The sequence below is a fragment of the Nanorana parkeri genome, unplaced genomic scaffold, assembly GCF_000935625.1.
Source record: "Nanorana parkeri isolate BGI_ZX_2015 unplaced genomic scaffold, ASM93562v1 scaffold460, whole genome shotgun sequence".
Classification (NCBI taxonomy): domain Eukaryota; kingdom Metazoa; phylum Chordata; class Amphibia; order Anura; family Dicroglossidae; genus Nanorana; species Nanorana parkeri.
Genome location: NW_017306728.1, coordinates 315,947 through 335,270, shown reverse-complemented (window position 1 = coordinate 335,270; position 19,324 = coordinate 315,947). Strand labels below are relative to the sequence as shown.

The window sequence follows — 19,324 nt, the reverse complement described above, 5'->3', positions numbered from 1 at the left end:
CCATCCAGGATGTTCTTGTCTTTCCACAAGAGTGCTTTCCTGCTGCAGTGCATTAAATAAAAAAAATAAAAATCCATCGGTCGGCTGGATAGTCAGCTGATACGTAGACAGTGAGGAAAATATGGAATGTTCCATCTCAAGTGTATTGTTGGAAGGCAATACATTAACCACAATGACAACCTTTAACCACACCCCTGACCACAGCAATATTTTCATTTTAGGTGGACAAGCTCTCAGCTTTTTTCATGCTGGTCATGGTTCCTGTACCAGTGCACCCCATTTCTGTGCAGCATTCTGTGATTTGTGTGCAACTTTGTTTATTAGTGCAAGGTCAATGGAATGACTATTCCCTGAAGAAATACAAGCAATGTGCAAAGTGACCCTGTCTTTCTGCCACTAAATCGTTGGCTTCCTGTAAAAAAACATGATGAAGATGGACCTTCCCCAGAGACCACAAGTAAAATCTTTTCTCTCCAACAGCTTTGGGCATCACTGCTATCTGACGCTTCCAGATGATAGCGTGTCCTCCACTGGCTGCTGTGGTTCCTCCTGCCAGGCGCTATGTCTCTACAAACCTAAGCAAGCTTAATCTTAAAGTGACACTAAACTTAGGAGTTAAGGCACAAAAATACATTCAAGTACCTTAACTATTAACAAAAATGTATCTTATTTGTTTATCACTCGGCTGTAGATCCTCAAATCATTTCTAAATTGGTGCCGACACTGTCCTTCCTTCTGGAGGGTGGCTACTTTTGTTGCCCATGGTCCCTGTGTGTGTTTTTAAAGTAACCAACGCTTCAAGCTCGCTTCTATGATGGACTACAATTTTGATTCAAATTAGTGAACTAAACATGAGATTGCAGTCCATCACAGGAGTGAGCTTGGAGTGGTGACTACTTTACAACACACAGGGACCATGGGGAACAAAAGTAGCCCCCCTCCAGAAGGAAGGACAGTGTCAGCACCAATTCAAAGATAATTTGAGGATCTACAGCCAAGTGATACACAAATAAGGTACAGTATTTGTAATATTTAAGATACTTGAATGCATTTTTAAGGTTTAACTCCTGAGTTTAGTGTCACTTTAAAGTGTATTTCCACAATTACAGCCAAATAGGAATAACACCTTTTTTTATATTTTTTACATGTTCTCATTTACATAGCATAACTTAACAAAAAATTTAAATTACAAATTGTTGCTTACATTTTACTTGCTCTTTCTGAAACCGCCAAAATTGTTTTTTCCTCTGCTATGCAAGGGGACAGGGGAGTTAATTTGTAACATAATTAACCGTGTCTGTACTGTGCAGATCTCAGTATCAGCTGTAGATCTCAGTATCAGCTGTCCTATCAAAGGGTTCAAGATCTAGAATCTTGCTTCCTGCATAGTATGTTAATGAGTGGAAGCTTCGTCCATCCCCATTTTCTCTTGGGACTGCTTCACTTTTAAATTGTTCAGGGTGGCTTGCAGTCTGCGCAAAGGTGTGCTCCAGAGAAACATGTAAAAGGTTACACAAATAATATTTAAGCATGCTGTGTTAATAGGAACACATAACAAATATATAGTTGGGGTTTTCTCAAATTTGACTGCAAAAGTGTAAATACATTTTAAGGTACCCAAGGACACACAATGATGATCTCCAAATCTGACCATTATTAGGTAGCAATGACTGTGGGTGACTGCTAGCTGCCCCAGACACCTTCCGCTGACTGATCGTAAACAGATGTACATTAGTGGCCGGTTATCTTTAAAAAGAAGGCCTATAATCTATTGTACTCCAAAGAACTCCTCTGGTTTTTGAGTACTGCTTATGGAGTTTCCCATATTCTGCTGTTTGCTCGATTTAAATAATAGGTAGATCACAGGCCAGGATATGGCTGCCAGAAACACGGAATTTAGTTTAATTTAAGTAAGTGGAAATGAATCAGCCATATGCTGGTTATTGGATTATCTCATAAGACAATTTGCAGTTATAGTTGCTGGTGTCTCTAAAGGAAAATGCAGATTAGTCAAGACACCATATAAGCTCCAAAACAGATTAAAGAAGCAAGGCCATGCTACAGTTATTATTATTTCATAGTATTTATATAGCGCCAACAGTTTGTGCAGTGCTTTACAATATAAGGAAGACATTACAATCACAATACAATTCAAGACAAGATGGTGAGGAGGGCCCTGCCCCTGGGGGCTTACAATCTAAAAGAGGAGGGGTAAGTGATACATGAGGAGGTAGCTGTGTTGGGGTGAATTGTTTGAGAACGTGATGGTTCAGTGGTTAGGTTGAGTTGGGATAGGCTTCCCTGAAGAGATGAGTCTTTAGGGAACGCCTAAAGGCAGTTAAGGTGGGAGATAGATGGACCGGTTGGGGTAAAGAGTTCCAGAGGATGGGAGAGACTCTAGAGAAGTCCGGGAGGCGAGTATGGGATGAGTTGACAAGTGAGCTGGAAAGCAGGAGGTCTTGGGAAGAGCGGAGTGGACAGTTAGGGTGATATTTTGAGACAAGGTCTGAGATGTATCCGGGGGCAGAGTTGTGGATGGCTTTATAAGTGACTGTTAATATTTTGAATTTTATCCTCTGGGCGAGTGGAAGCCAGTGGAGGGATTGACCGAGGGGGGGATGCAGACACTGAGCGGTTGGTCAGGTGAATGAGTCTAGCAGCTGCATTCATGATAGACTGAAGGGGGGATAGCCTGTGTAGTGGCAGGCCAATGAGGAGGGAGTTACAATAGTCAAGACAAGATATAAGAAGGGAGTGGATGAGTAATTTTGCGGTTTCATTGGTGAGGAAGGGGCGTATTTTGGAGATGTTACGAAGGTGAAGGCAGCAAGATTTGGATAGTGATTGGATGTGGGGAAGAAAGGTAAGGTCCGAGTCAAGGATGACACTTAGGACCTTGGCATGAGGGGAGGGCTGGATAGTTGTGTTATCAATCTCAACTGAAATGTTGGGGGAAGGTGCATGGGCGGGTGGAAATATCAAGAGCTCAGTTTTTGAAAGGTTGAGTTTTAAGAAATGTTGTGACATCCAGACGGATATGTCAGTTAGTAGATTAGTGACACGCAAGGACACTGAGGGGGTGAGTTATGGAGTGGAAAGATACATTTGAGTGTCATCGGGATAGAGATGGTATTGGAAGCCATGTGAGGTTATTAACTGACCAAGAGAGGAGGTGTAGATGGAGAAGAGAAGGGGTCCAAGGACAGAGCCTTGAGGGACCCCTACAGAAAGAGGAAGAGGAGGGGAGGAGTTAGAATTGTAGGTGACACTAAAGGAGCGCATAGCTAGGTAGGAGGAGAACCATGAGAGAGCAGAGTCTTGTAGTCCAAGCGAGTGGAGTTTTTTGAGGAGTAACGGGTAGTCAACAGTGTCAAAAGCAGCAGAGAGGTCTAATAGCAAGAGTAAGGAATAGTGGCCGTTGTTTTTAGCAGTTATTAGGTCATTGGTGAGTTTTAGGAGGGCGGTTTCAGTGGAGTGTATGGTGCGAAAGCGGGTCCAAAAGGTTGTTATTAGCGAGGTGGAGACTCAGGCGGTTGTAGATAAGGAGTTCTAGTAGTTTAGAGGTGAATGGGAGTAAGGAGATAGGTCTTAAATTATTGGGGTTGGTAGGGCCCAGTGAGGTTTTTTTGGGGTATTGGGGTGACTAGTGCATGTTTCAGAGGGGTAAAATCCATTGGATATAGTTGACCATTGAAAATGGTCCTTTCCTAGAGCGTCTATGTTTGGTGGCTAGAATAAAAGTGACGCTAAACTCAGGAGTTAAATTCGAAAAATGCATTCAAGTACCTTAACCCCTTCACGACCCATGACGGGATAATCCCGTCATAAGTCCTCAAGGGGTTAAACAGACTGACTCTGTTCATATTTTTAGAACCAGCGGCCGGCTTTACAGTAGAAGCAATTCTGGCGGCTCAGCTGCAGCCAGATCGTTTGAACATAATAATTAAAAAAATGTATGTCCCCCACGAGCACTGCAGTCCATCACAGGAGTGAGATTGGTACTTGAAGGTACTTGAATGCATTTTTCGAATTTAACTCCTGAGTTTAGCGTCACTTTTATTCTAGCCACCAAACATAGACGCTCTAGGAAAGGACCATTTTCAATGGTCAACTATATCCAATGGATTTTACCCCTCTGAAACATGCACTAGTCACCCCAATACCCCAAAAAAACCTCACTGGGCCCTACCAACCCCAATAATTTAAGACCTATCTCCTTACTCCCATTCACCTCTAAACTACTAGAACTCCTTATCTACAACCGCCTGAGTCTCCACCTCGCTAATAACACGCATCGGGTGCGCCTACGTACGAAAATGTCGATTGCGCTACACGTGTTGGCTATCGCCGCACACGCCAGAGTGAGTGCAATAATTCTAGGGCCAATAGAGAGAGATATACATGTATCTCTAAACTGATGACCTGTAGGGGCTTTACAGCCGTCATGTATGGACTTTTAGGGGTACTGAATTCTGTTGCAGTTTAACGGACGCACACAATTTTTAACCTTGGCATGTTAGGTATCTATTTACTCGTTGTAACCTCCTCTTTTATATATATATTCTTTTTAATGGTTTTATATAGTGTTTTTGGGCACTAAATGTGAATTTTTACAAAATGTTGGGGTTTGATAAGTTCCGCTAATGTCGCGCAAGATACAAATTTGCAACTCCCACCATTTTACTCTATAGGGTCTTGGCTTTCAGAAAATATATAATGTTTGGGGGTTTGAAGTAATTTTCAGGCCTAAAATGTGGATTTTAACAAGATTAAGAAAAGGTATTTGTCCTTAAGGGGTTAACTATGAACAAAAATGTATCTGATTTGTGTATCACTTGGGTGTAGATCCTCACACCATCTCTGAATTCGTGCTGACACTGTCCTTCCTTCTGGAGGGTGGCTTATTTTGTTCCCCCATAGTCTCTGTTTGTTATGTAGCCACTGCTCCAAAGCTCCCTCCCATGATGGACTGCAATCTCACATTTAGTTTACTAATTTGTATCAAGATTATAGTCCATCACGGGAGTGAGCTTATTGCTCAAAGAGTAGACCTGTTTGCTAACAAAAAAGGATTGATTACATTATATAGTTAAAATGTATCTAAACTTACCAGTCCTTAGATTTGATGGCTGCATTGGTTTTTCTGTTTTGATTTTGCATAGGGGGAAGTGTTCTGTAGTCTTTAGATATAGCTGGGAACAGGGCTAACAGTACAGAGTGCCTAGGAGGTTATCAGCTCACAAGAATTCTAGCAGGATCAAGTATTATGTTGCACTTATCTAAGAGACAAATATTAAACAAAACTTGAAATGTCATATTTAACAGACCAAAAGGGAACAAATAAGGGAAGTTCATTGTTAGGGTTTACATACACATAGGAAGTTTTTATAGTTTTTCTAGTGACCCAGGCCAGCATGATCTTTGAATATAGTTCTAGCTACTGGCTATTTCCAGTAATGAAGGCATCATGGCATGGGGGCAACGTAAAACAAGCTTCCCTGCCATCTAAAAGGAAACTACAAAGTGCAAGACTACTGTGCTGTTATCATTACCTTCACAGGTCTCTCTCGTTCAGAACTCTAGCAAACTCAGTAAGCCAGAGCATGTTGATCTGCAGGGACACCCTGTGTTGCCGCAGTTTTGACAAGCAAAAAATATTTGGGGGTATGTAGACATAAGAAATGTTGTGTGTTCATGCTGGACAGGCTAGGATCTTTTTTTATTATGTGATTTACCTTCAATGGCTGTCACATTCACTTCTTTATAAATATGATCCCAGGTGTTTCTTACTGATTTCCTGATTATGAAATGCTATACAGGCAGTCCCTGAGTTACGAACAAGATAGGGACTGTAGGTTTGTTCTTAAGTTGAATTTGTATGTAAGTTGGAACAGGTACATTTTTTAAGTGCAACTCCAGCCAAATTTCTTTTCGTTTTGGATAGTATAGGGAAGGGTTAACCCCCTGTAATGTTTGTTTTGCTGTGTGTGCCCCTGTTCAGAAGATGTCACCTCACTTTCTGTCCCTGTGACAATTGGATTTAGAATATTTTGGGTTGTCGTGGAAACAAGGATTGGTCATGAAGCTTCAGTGGAGACACCTTTTTCCCATATTAACTTCTGAAATGCTGCGCGGTACACTTTGGCTGCAGCCTGGGACCCCATGCTGTGCAGTAATAGCCTTCGTTTGTAAGTAGGTCGTATGCAAGTCGGATGTTTGTAAGTCTGGGACTGTCTGTATATTTTTATTTGGTTTTGTACAAAAATGCTTCACTTGCTGAAACATACCATTAAACTGGTAAAGAGCAAATGAAAAGAGAAGATTGAACAATTGATTACTGTTGTGTGAACATTAGTTATTGTCAGTGTTCATCCTGTTAAAGTTTATTAACGTTTTATTACTTTTATTCTTAGTTTCAAGAATCTTCGGTAAACACTCATGTACCGTCTGCCTTTGTAGGTTTGGTATTTACTTTTTTTGATTGAGCTTTTTTCTGGTGATGTGATTTACATGACCTGCGTGTGGGTTTGGTGTCCCGTGTGCTGACCTTTTAGAAATGAATGCTCTTCATCCATAGGTGAGGCTTGGCGTGCCAGAAGGGGGGCCCAGATCTAGTAGGACACAATCAAATCATAGTCTAGTCATATGATGTCCTCAGAAGCACCTGTGCAGCAATTGGTTAACTACAAAAAAAATCACTTGTTTTCCAGGGATGCTCCTGCTCACCCTATGGGGCCCCGAATCCTCTGTTAACCCCACAGTTAACATGAACTAAAACCACTACTATGACACCTCTTCCTTGTCTAATCAGTATCACACTAAGAGGCTTGTGGATAGAGACTCACAGTTGCAGAGAGGCGCAGGAACCCAGGTCCACTGAGTTTTTTAGGAACACTGGGCCCACTAGGTATTATCTTAGGACTCAGCAATCCAGGCTCCTACATGACGTGAAAGACTCTTATTAGGGGAATAACTTAGGTGTGCCAAGCACCAACAATGATGTCATCATACTGTACCGATAGATCCGTGATCACTGATGTATTTTGGGGATGCCAGAGATTTTTGTTCTTTAAAAATCACATCTCAACAAGTAGAAGAACGGTGTGTGAAAGTGTTGCGTCCACCACAGTGGTGCAAGGAGTTTGCAGATTGGTGTCCTTCCAGCCTTGAGGGCCTGATTGTTGTTTTATGTACCTGCTACATATCCTGGACTCCCTTGGTTAGCCTGGCTAAGATTTAATAGGTTACTTCCTGTAATTATCATAATTACGTAGTCGGAGAGTTATCATTTTAGGGTTATATACCTACTATTATGCAAGGTAAAGTACAACTTGAACCTGCATGAATGAGTTTTCTACTCCTATTACTTTTAATGCTGACCTTATGTTACCTCGTGTCTCCATGGAAACCTTCTAGTAATGTTTCACATGACTCATATTAAACCATAAATACATTTATTTACATGTTTCAGTGTTTGGTTCTTGCCTTTTCTGCTCACCTCTCTCTTTCTATTGTAACATTATCCATATTTACAGTACAATTCCATTTTATATTTCTTCTAGTGTTACCTGGGAACCGCTAGGTGATGGCAAGAAACTGATGTCGCTGGGTGACAACAATCTTATGATCTGGGACTTACAAGAAAGCTCTTGTAAAGCTGTGGTAGGTCAGATATATTTGGGTGCATTGCTGTTTCTCTTGTTTTATGAAAGGACCTTATTGTCTAAAAAATGTGCTTATATAAAAGTGTATACATGTATATATTATACACGCAGTGCAAAAGTCTGTGTGTCTTTAAAAGATATGTACAATCTTAATGTTGGATTTGTCATGTAGACCTAAATTTGTATAGAACTCAACATCACTTCAGGGCTGTCTTACAGAATTCAACTGTCCAGACACATGATGATATTACATGATCACACATGTCCAGGTGAGGAAGCAAACTTCTCCCCGGCACTGATACAGATCACAAATAGACTGTCACAGAGCAGATGTTTCTCACTGCTATAGTACTATAAAAAAAAATGGTAGGTGCGCAAGTAGGTCCTTCGTCAGCCGATGAGCACTGCTATCTGTTGAGGGCTCCCAATCAAGGCTGGATTTACAAATAGCCACAGTAGGCCCATGTTGATGAGCACCATTTTAGAAGTTTTACATTTGTTTGCGTCCTGTACACAACTTCCTGTATCTCATCTAGGCAGCCAGCCCACAAATAAAAAAATATTGTTTCCAGTGCATGCTTCCTGTCTGCTGATATGTCTCAGAGAAAGTATTTGCTCTTTCATACAGGCTCTGCTCACTGCCTGTTCTTGCCCTGTGTTTGTGTTCATCACCAGTGCAGTCCGCTATGCTAAGTTTTGAATAGTGAGGACAATTCAGACAACTATCTTCCACTCAGTCTAGAATTTTTAATAAGAGCCAGGCTTTTAAACAATTTAAAGCAGCCTCCACCACCCTGGGCTCCCCACCCACTGAGTATTGGCCCCATCCTCACTCGCCAGTTCTGTGGCCACAGACAGACCCCCAATCAGAGTGGGCGCCCGCTCGGGAGTGAAAACCAACTTTCTCTTTCTCTTGCGTTTCATATAATGTGAAATAACAAATAACGTAGAGCAGATGTCTAAACAGGTACCACTGAAAATAATGGGTTTTTTTTGCATGCAGGGTTTGCTTTACAATACAACCCATGCTTTATATTGCATAGGTGTGAATGGGACCAAGGGTCAATTATCAATATATCGCAAGTAAGCCCGCACAGTCGAAATTAAGGACTGAATATTCCGATTTCTGCAAAAGCCAAATTCATGACTTTAAACTTTAGCTCATGAGCTCAGACCATATTCTTTCTGTTACACAGAATCCAATTTGTATGTAAGAATTTCATAGGACACCACTCAGATTGAACAGGAAAAAACAGGGCATGCTACTAGAGTATTTTTAGGGAGAGACTCATGGGCTACTCCAGCATATTAGCAAACCATCATGAAATTCTTATAGAAATAACTGGGCATGTGATGATAAATGTAAAATCTTGTTACAGCTTCAGTTGTCATAACAATTCTAAAATTCATAGCGTAGTACCCACAATTCTAGAAATCATAAAGAGATGAAGAACAGGGAGGCTGAAGACCGTCAATACATGTTTTCACTGAAGTTTGAAGCCGTAAAATTAAAGTGTGGGTATAATAAATTTAGCAATGTATACCCAGTTATAGCTACGGAAATTCTGAAGGATGCTTATAGAAAGCTAGAATAACTGTGACTCTCCTTTTCGAACTGTTCCAAGACTAGGACTTAAAGACCTGTATACAAAATTATTTTGCGAGCTCAAAAGGCAAAGCTATTTAGATCTGTTAATATAACTTGTTCTAATCATTTAAAGCGGACCTTTAGCCCCTTTTACTAAAAATCACAGCAGCACGCAGCTCTGTATGCTGACTTAAAATCATCTTACATTCATTACGATCGACCAAAGTTTTCTAACCTGCTGGATAGTCAAAAGTCGATCGATTGTACACTATTTGCGGTTGTACACTGCCCATCAACCTTATGAATATCGGACCAAAACGCGATCGCATACGAAAAGCTAACGATATTCGTAAGGTGTATGGGTAGCTTTAGCTGTATTTAACTACATGTAAAATGATTATACATGGGTCATTTTCTGTCCTGAGGTCCTTTTATATCAGCTATACATTTATAGGAGCCTTACAAATGAGTTGTAGCTTTCCTGAAATTAAATTGAGCTCATGCTATGTGACCAGCTTTGTTATAAATAGTGCCTAGTGGAGTTTACAAATAGCATGTATAGGATGTAGAATAACCTTGTGTCATCCACAGCCTGTTAGTGGGATACAAGCATCTGTTCCGCTACCGCTTTTTCATATTATTGTAAACATTACACTCCACATCAAAACCGTGATGCAACCATAGCAACCATAAAATAAACAGATGGCAATATTACCGACTTCAGAATCAGCTACTGGAAACATTAAGCCTGATATATAAAAACTGATGAAGGGGAAGAGTGGGAGTCTTGTCTACTGCAAACAGTCAGGTGTTTTTATCATGTTACCTCAACTAAAAAAGCTAAAATCCTATTAGTTGCTACAGATAATGCCTCCTGGAGCCAAAGTTTACGACTTAAAGAGTGTACTTTTGTCAAATTTTAGAAAAATGTGTTTGTTTTGTGTTCCCATTTACTCACTATACCTCTACATCTCGTGGCCCAGTACTTCGTTGGGCCACGAGATGACTCCACAAGATGACTTTCGTATATACACTGACTGATCCCCAAAAAATGTCACACGCTAATATTTCATTGGACCTTTAGCTTTGATTACAGCACGCATTCGCCGTGGCATAGTTTCGATAAGCTTATGCAATGTCACAACATTTATTTCCATCCAGAGTTGCATTCATTCTTCACCAAGATCTTGTAGTGATGATGGGAGAGTCTGGGCACTGTGTGGGGTTAAGGTCTGGACTCTGTGGTGGCCAATGCATGTGTGAAAATGATGTCTCATGCTCCCTGAGCCACTCTTTCACAATCTGAGCCCGATGAATCCTGGCATTGTCATCTTGGAATATGCCCAATGTGCCATCAGGGAAGAAAAATCTATTGATGGAAAAACCTGGTCATTCAGTACATTCATGTAAACAGCTGACCTCATTTTTTGGGCACATAATGTTGGTGAACCTAGACCTTACCAAATGAAGGAACCCCTACAGCTCTCATCTATCCAGACAGTGATCTTTTTTTGTCCGTCCAGTATATTTCTTACCTTTTTAGATGTCTCTTTGGTGAAGGCATTTGTGCAGATTCCAGACAACTCTGTCCCTCTACTTTGACTTTTATAATGCTCAAACTGAGGGACAGACAGTGTTCATATCTAGTTTACAAGTGCTAATGAAATTTGCCAGGACAGTACATACAGCCCCATCACATTGGGTAAACTGCGTAAACGTGGGAGTGGGGGAGTTAAACATTTGGGCGGGGGGTTCACTTTTTTTATATGTGACTTTTATTTTATTTTACTTTTTTATATGTTACTTTTATTTATTTATTTTTATATATTTTTTTTGCACTTATTGTTATTGCTATTATATAGGGGGATAACAATCCCCCTATATTATAGCAAAGGCACACTGACAGGTCCTCTTTATGGAGACATTAGGGGTCTCTAGGACCCCTAATGTCACCTGTGGACCCCAAAAGAAGCTGATAAAGCAGATATCTGCTTCATCAGCTTCTTCTCTCTGGCTATAGCAGCCAGATGACTGACAGGTGAATGCGGAAGTGATGTAATACACATCACTTCTGCATTCACAGCCCGGACAGAGATCAGCAAGGAGCTGATCTCCTGTCCTCTTCCTCCTGACGCCCTCCGAGCCGGTCCCGGGCCGCAGATGGGGCAGCGGATCCCGGGATTCAAGGTGAAAAAAACGAGCACATATAGTCGATCGGCGGGCTAAGGAGCCGCCGATCGTCTATATGTGAAACACCCGGTAACGGGTGTTTGTATTGGTCGGGTCTTTTCTGCCTGTGCGTGCCCGCTAGGGGGCACACGCGAGCAGAAAAAAAAATGCCGTCTGGAGACGGCAACCCGCCAATGCTGAAGTGCCGTCCGTCCGTTTTTTTACAACTGGCGGACGGCAAGTGGTTAAACACTGGTGGAAAGTGGTTCAAATTGCTTAATAAAATCCATAAATATGGCCAGCATTACTATGAAGTAGATTTAGGATTTAGTCTACATCAGCCCTCCTATTCTCAAAAAAGATGACTGTTAACTTATTGGTTGCTGTGGATAAAGCCTCTACCCTTTAAACCACTTTGATAAATGTATCTTTATGTCGACAGTGTTTAGCTTAGACTAAGATTTACCCAAAATGCCCTGTTATTAATATTGTAGGAGAAATTTTTTAGTAGATGAGTGAAATGTTAGCTGAGTGTACACTGTTAATATCTCAGACAGAAAGCGAGAACGTTCATAGCAGAAGTGGTAAACAGATTGAAATAAAATTTGCATTTTATTGCAGTCTGTGTGGGAAATGAGTGAAAAGTGTTTCCCATGAGATAAAGAGGTAGTCATCTGGGCCGCTGTATGACAGTCACTGCAGTACTGTAATGTGATTGCACTGATGGTGCTGGAAGCTGATTTGTAAAACACATAGAAGGGAATTTATCAAAGAGCAGACAAAATCTGGAGCAGCTGTGCATAGCAACCAATCAACATGTATCTTTAATTTTCAAATCTTAACTGAACAAACTGAAGAGCAAAGCTGATTGGTTGCCATGCACAGCTGCTCCAGATTTTGTCTGCTTCAGTTATGATAAATTCCCCCCATAATGTTTAGAATAAAGATGTCTGTCATGTCTTTCTATTTTAGCCCGTGCTTCTAAAACATCTACACTAAGGCTCCTTTCAAACAAGATCTATATACAAATTACTCTAACCTGGAGCAACTCTCAGCTACCATATTGCATTGTTCTGAGTGCTCAAACCCAGTGTTTCTCTACCTTTTTCAGTCACAGCACCCTTTACAATTATGCAAAATCTCAAGGCACCCCAGTCGAAAATGTAAATAATGACTTGGGGCCCCTCTAAAATCCATACCGGACCCTAATGCTAGATAGGGGTCTGGCATTGATATTAGGGTAGGACCCCATGCTGAAAAGAACAACAACAAAAAAATGATGCAGAGTCCCCCTTTCACATCAGAAGCCCTCCCTTCCCATCAGAGCCCTGCTTCCCATCTGAGTGCTTCCCTTTCACATCAGGAGGCCCCTCTTCATATCCGAGTTCTCATTCCCCCTAACATCAGAATCCTACCTCATAACCTTCACCACAATGCGGCTGCAGCAGCATAGCAGAGAGTGGGAGGTGGAGCAGGTCTATAACGAGGTGGACTTCTGTCCTCCTCTGAATACTGGAGGAGGTCCTGGATACAGCCTGCACGGTATTAGCATCATACATTTCCATTCTGCTGGTGGCCGGCTCTCCTGCACCATGGAAATTGATGACATTGTGTGAAAATTTAGAGGCACCCCTGAAAAAGCCAGACAGTTGCTCAGGGTGCCACAGTGCCCTGGTTGGGAAAGGCTGCTCTAAACTAATGAAGGGTGTAATGTGTAAGGCCTCCACTTAATTAAATGAAGCCAAATTTGTGCACGGTACCATGACTTAAAGTGACATTAAACCCTCAGATTTTTTAACATAAAACAATACTGTAATGTGTGCCTTACTGTAATCCATGGTAGTTTCCCTTCTCTTTGCTGCTCTTCCTTTTAAATCTGTATCTGTTCTCATGCTCTGCAGAACTTCTGTTTTGCAGCAGACTGCCTTGTCTGAGGAATAGATACACGGTGTCTGTGTATAGGCTTGTAACCTGAGCCAGCACTACAGGAAGAGGCACTCAGCTGAAAAGGGAAGTTCTCACTAAGCATTAGAAGACATGAGGATTTAAAATGAAAAGCAGCAAAGAGAAGGGAAACAACCATGGATTACAGTAAGGCACACATTACAGTATTGGTTTATGTTAAAAAATCTGAGGGTTTAATGTCACTTTAAGCTCTATGCTTTACGCTCGTTTGGGCAGGGCCCTCCTTTCCTACTGTTTTTGTATGGTAATGATGCTTGTCAGGGTTTCTTACTTGTCTTGTCTAAACGATTGTACAGTGCTGCGAAATATGTTTGCGATATATAAAAAAATAATTATAATTGTACAACTGGTCTATGATATTTTTATTTTTTGGCGTTTTTCTTTTGTTATGAATTTGACCAAATTAAAGTAAACCTAAATCCAGGCCCCCACGCCTAAACTAGTGATTTGTGTGGATGTGGTGCAAATCCGTTTACCCGAGTTTGCCCAAGCACACAAAACTGTCACCGACACTCCCCCCGTCCCAGCCCAATCAGTTGTGACCGGGGCATTTCCCAATCCTCAGCTACAAAGAGGTGGGGAATGCCCCTGCCATAACTGATTGGGTCGGTAGGGGTTGATTCAGTGACGGTTTTGTATGGGCTTGGGCTCACTCGCTAGTTAGGACACCATGAGCTGGTATCCTGCAGATCGGGTTTAACTAGATAAGTTCGGATACGCAGAGAGGATCAGACCCAAAATTAAGTGAATCAATCAGATTATCAGATTTGTTAAGTATGAACAAAAGCGACAACAAACAACACAAACATAACAATGAATACAAACACCAGTGGACACACGTGATCAGTGAAAACGAACACACTGACTGAGCTATATACAAGTGACAATACCTAGATAACAAGGAAACTAACTGAGCTATGTGCAAGTAAGGATACCAAACTAACAAGCAAAATAAGCTATCTACAGAGCAAAAAGATAAATCTGGTAATGTAGGGTCAGGAGGAAGAACAGAGTAATAGGAAACCAGAGAGGTTAGTAACGGGGGCCAGATCGGGTAGCATGTTCCGGAGGGGGTACTGGTTCAAGGGGTAGGGATATGGGTAGCAGATTTAGGATGTAGCAGGAGGCAGGTTAGGAGCAGGGGCTTGAACAGGTAGCAGGTACAAGGGCAAATGGTACCGGTAGCAGGGGACAAAAGCAATGGATAAGCAAACTGGCACACAGGTCAAGATTCTGAGGCATTGTGAAATTCCTAAGGAGCCGGCAAATACCCTCCCAGTGGCCAGCATCTGATGAAGACTAAAGTTGTGGCTACACTAGTAAATATAACAGATTCCTCTATCCACCCTAAACAATGTGACTGGTGAAATCTCCCACTGCAGTTATTACAGTTTAACAATCAGCCCGCTGGCTGTCAAAATACATGAACATTACCTGCATCTGATTGGATGCAGGCGCGGTCCAACCGATATTTTTCTTCCCGACTGCTTCGATTTTTCATTAAAAGTAATCAGGCGGGAGGTGGCAGACAGGACCACCCTCTGAGTAAATTTTTGGCCAGTTTATCAGGAACCATCAAAAATTCACTAATTTCCTGTGACTTGCTGGCTACTGGGAGACACCCACTGGTGGATACCAGAAATGCACGGTTTAGGTTTGGAAATCCAGGAGCCACAAGGTTATATTTTTTAAAGAAATAAAGATTTGATAAATCGAATTAAAATACCAAACATCCATTTACAAACTTTTAGCTTTCAACAAAAAAAAAAAAATGGAATAACATTTAAATAAAGTAGAATTTACCAAAACGTTTATAGTTCCCCTAAGGCATACAATCTACAAATGGCTTTTCCATTGTTGTCACCACAGTTGTTCACATGTCCATCTCTGTCTGTACTATTGTGTTTTTCTTAATAATTACTATATGAACACAAAAGACATACACAAATCCTCTTTTGAGTACAAGAAATGTGAACATTTTTCTTTGTCTGTACATTAACGCAAGGTATCCATAGTAACAAAACACAGCACAGATGCCCAGCCATGCAAATAAAATTGCATTAGAATGCACTTGCTCTAAACTCACTTAAAATATGCGTGCTTTTAAATGCATTGATTTGAATTGGTCCTAAGGATTGTTGACACTTATTTTTGACCTCGTACTACTAGCTTGTCTCGGGTTATTCTATGTCTGTTACTTCAAGGAGAGGAATACAATGACTAATATGCGCCAACAAGAAAGGGACTTTGATTTCCTTTTCTTGTTATTTTTGTTGTCCTTTTTAGTTGGTGTATATTTGTGATTTTCAGAATGTAACCACCAAAAAATAGGAAATAACAAGAGACTAGTTTGCAAAATGGCTAGTTTGTGAGTATCTTAAAGAGAAAATAAATGGTATTCTGACTACGATCGTTGTGATAGCGAAATATATCCCTTGCTGAGACCTCTATGCCTGGCCTGTATAAGCAGATATACTCACTGCGGACAATCCTCGTCAGATAGCTGAACTCGTCAATACCGATTCATTCAAAAGAGGTGTTTATTCTTTAACATCAGGTTACAGCAGATGATAGGAACAGCAGTTGAACGGTTATAGTTTTGTGCGGTCAGAAAATGATGCCTTTCCTCCGTACTGTGCAGATTACATGTGTGTCCTTGTTACATGTGGCTTTCCACTGTGCCCATGACACAGGAAGTACTGCACACAGGAAGAAGGGTGGGGCTACACTAGGGGGAAATACATTGTCACATGAGGAATAATTACAGAAAACATGTTTGTTACAACAAAAGGCCACTAGATGGCAGCATAGGATAACACATGGATTTAGCTATGAGAAAATAGTTAGGCAAATCACACTATATAAATTCTAACCTATATAACAATGCTAATATTAACTGAGACTATGCATCTCATATTCTATGCCCCTGTTGGGGCGGCACAAATGGTTTATGGGTTAGTTTTATTTATTGTTATTTCTACTTTCATTTTGAAACTGTTATTTGATATTGAACCAGACCCATACATGAAAAAGAATCAAAACCTTTAGCTTGCTGGCTCAAAAGAGAATGAAAAATATTAATATGCAATATCTACCTCAGTAAAAAAAAAGAAAAGATAAGCTATAAACTAAAGATAATAAAATACTATACATTACATTTAAGTGAGTCAAAGTTAAACTAGACTTGTCACAATCTTTGGCAACTCAACATGAACATACGATGAAAAAATTGAGAAGCAGACATCAGTCAAAAGCAGGTCAAATAATCAATACATCCAGAAATATAAAAATAGGTCCTTCTTTAATCCTTTGATGTGATAGGTGGCAATCCTAACCACGAAGGAGGATCAGAAATTGTTAGGGGGTAGGGCTTAGATCAACTATAATGTGGAAATTAGACATGTTCATATCGGTTCAGGCTATTTGACTAGATTCATTGACTGTTTTGATCAGGGTTGCAGAATTTCTATTGCCCAATGCCTAGGACTTGCAGTTCTGGGTGCCGGGCAGGTTTTTTTTTTACATTTAGCCCTGCTTTGGACAAGCAGGGCTATATGTAGAGCATGGAAAGACACCACTCATTTTATTCAAGTGATCCAGGCGGCTGTACAGCCACCCTGATAACTTGTAATTTTTAACAGAACGCTTGTCCCGCCTCCTGTGAGCAAAGTTGCTTTCTAACGTGCACAGTAGCGCTGTCGGTAAAGAGGAGCGACAATGTACCTCCCCTGCCATTATATACGGGACTGCTCGTGGAGTCACCTCAGGTGTGTGAGGGATACCTCTGCCGACTTTATCATCGCCCCTTCACGGCTACTGCATTGTTGAGCTAGCGTGCTAATGGTGGATGGCAGGGCAGCGCCACTGAACGTGCGCTGTGAGGGTAGCAGCGCCGGGGTAGATAAATACCAGGAGGGCAGTTCAGGCCCCCTCCTCATCTCGCTGCTGCCATCGGGCCTGACACCCTCCACACACAAAGAAGAGGGAGAGCCCCAGCTCCCTCTAGTAGGGCCCTTATCTCCAGGGCCCAGGGATATTTTATAGGACGGCTCCTGGGATGTACACCCTGACTATGGTGTGTAAGGGCAGCTGCGCTGCCTACTTCCACTGGGGTACAGGATATACTCAGGGATCAGTCTGTCCTGCATCCTCATTCTCCACATGACTACCTTATGTATATCTGAACTGCTGGAGCACTAAATGCCCCAGCATGCCAGGAGTTGGCAGTGCCTTGCTGCCTGCAAGGATGCAGTTACCCCAGAGACCCCAAGAGCTATGTGTCACATCCCAGTAAGGATCAATTTGTTTGTGTGTGTATGTGTCCATGTCTGTCCTTTGTTGTGTGATGATCTCTGTATGAGGTGTGTAGGTGTTGTATGGAGGTGTGTATGACTTCTTAGTTCTTACCCACGGAAGACCAGCTGCTGCATTTAATTGTAGAAAAGAAGATGGAGCTCAGGATCTGTTGCCGAAGCAACCAATCACAAATCGGTTGCAGTGGCTCCACTTCTGCTCCACATTTGCTCTAGTTTCCAATGCATCAGACACGAGTGTGATCAGGAAAGGGGTTTTGCCAACATATAGACACATTCACATATCAATCCGATGAACAGTATCAGTCGTTCCTGGCTCAGTGAGCGCACTCCTTTTTAGTAGGCGTTCTTCTTGCCCACAGTTACGTAAATGTGTGCTTTATTGTGCGAGAAGAGGGAACTCCTTTTGTATACACACCTACTTATTTTTGCTAATCTAAGGTCAGTGAAAGCATTAATTGTGACAAACTGGTCTGAGATAACACAACTATAGAATTGTCATTTAAATTACCGCACTGCGCTGACCAATGAGAAGCGCTTTTTAGCGTGGTTAAATACGGTTCTGGTTAAAATATTTTTTTAGTATCAGGACAAGTAGCCCAGATACAATTGTAATGGGGGACAAGTAGATTGGGCCCCGCTTTAGTCCTTGGACAAGTAGTTTTTTCTTTTAATTTTTGATGCATAGTTTTCTCAGAACTTCTATTTAGGTCTTTTTTTCATCATATTCTTAGAGAAAATTTCCCAGTCCAGTGCCTGGTTTGCTTTACATCTCTGAGAATGGGCAGGGAAATAAACTACTTAAGAGAAAACTCTGTAAATAAAATTTAAAAAACTAGTCCCGTTTGCCACCTGTAGATTTCAATGGAGCTGGGAGGTCATTTGACTTTGGCCATTGTTGGAAAATAATAGTGCTTTAAACCCAATGAAATAAGGGAAATTAGTTGAGACTAAAAATGGTATATGCATCAGTAAATGGAATGTTCATTTACCTAGCTTGTTTTAAATAGTTTACCATTGCTGAGCCCCCCAATGTACGGCAGACACCTTCATTTGGATTCAGAATCTTCCAGATAATGTGGATTATTAGACCTGGGGAGGAGGACATTGACATTATGGGTGCCAGCTCATCTTTGGGGAGACAATGGTAATTAGCCAGGAAAGTCCAACTCAGCAGAGTAGGTGGATGTTCAGCAAAGTCTGGCACTGCCTAAACCTACTGTACATGACCATTGCCTGACGGTATCCAGCTAGATTGGTCAAAGTTCATTTTATGTCTTAAACTACCTTTAAAGTGACACTAAACTCAGGAGTTAAATCTTAAAAAATGAATTGTAGTACCTCAACTATTAACAAAGATCTATCTTATTTGTGTATCACTCACCTGTAGATCCTCAAATCATCTCTGAATTTGCACTGACACTGTCCTTCCTTCTGGAGTAAAGTAGTCACCGCTCCAAGCACACTCCCTGATAGACTATACATTCAATACAAATTAACTAACTAAAAGTGAGCTTGTTGTCCATTATGGGAGTGAGCATGGAGTGGTGGCTACTTTACAACGCACACAGAGACCATTGGGGGCAAAAGTAGCCACCCTCCAGGTGGAAGGACAGTGTCAGCAT

General features: G+C 41.3%; 1 protein-coding gene across 1 annotated transcript in view; it reads left to right on the top strand.

Moving 5' to 3' along the window:
- Window positions 1–19,324, top strand: part of TSSC1 (tumor suppressing subtransferable candidate 1) — a 178,028-nt gene that overhangs the window by 115,588 nt on the left and 43,116 nt on the right. The window contains exon 5 of the mRNA XM_018560505.1: window positions 7,563–7,662. Coding sequence (XP_018416007.1) covers window positions 7,563–7,662 — 100 coding nt within the window. The remainder of the gene's footprint in view (window positions 1–7,562; window positions 7,663–19,324) is intronic.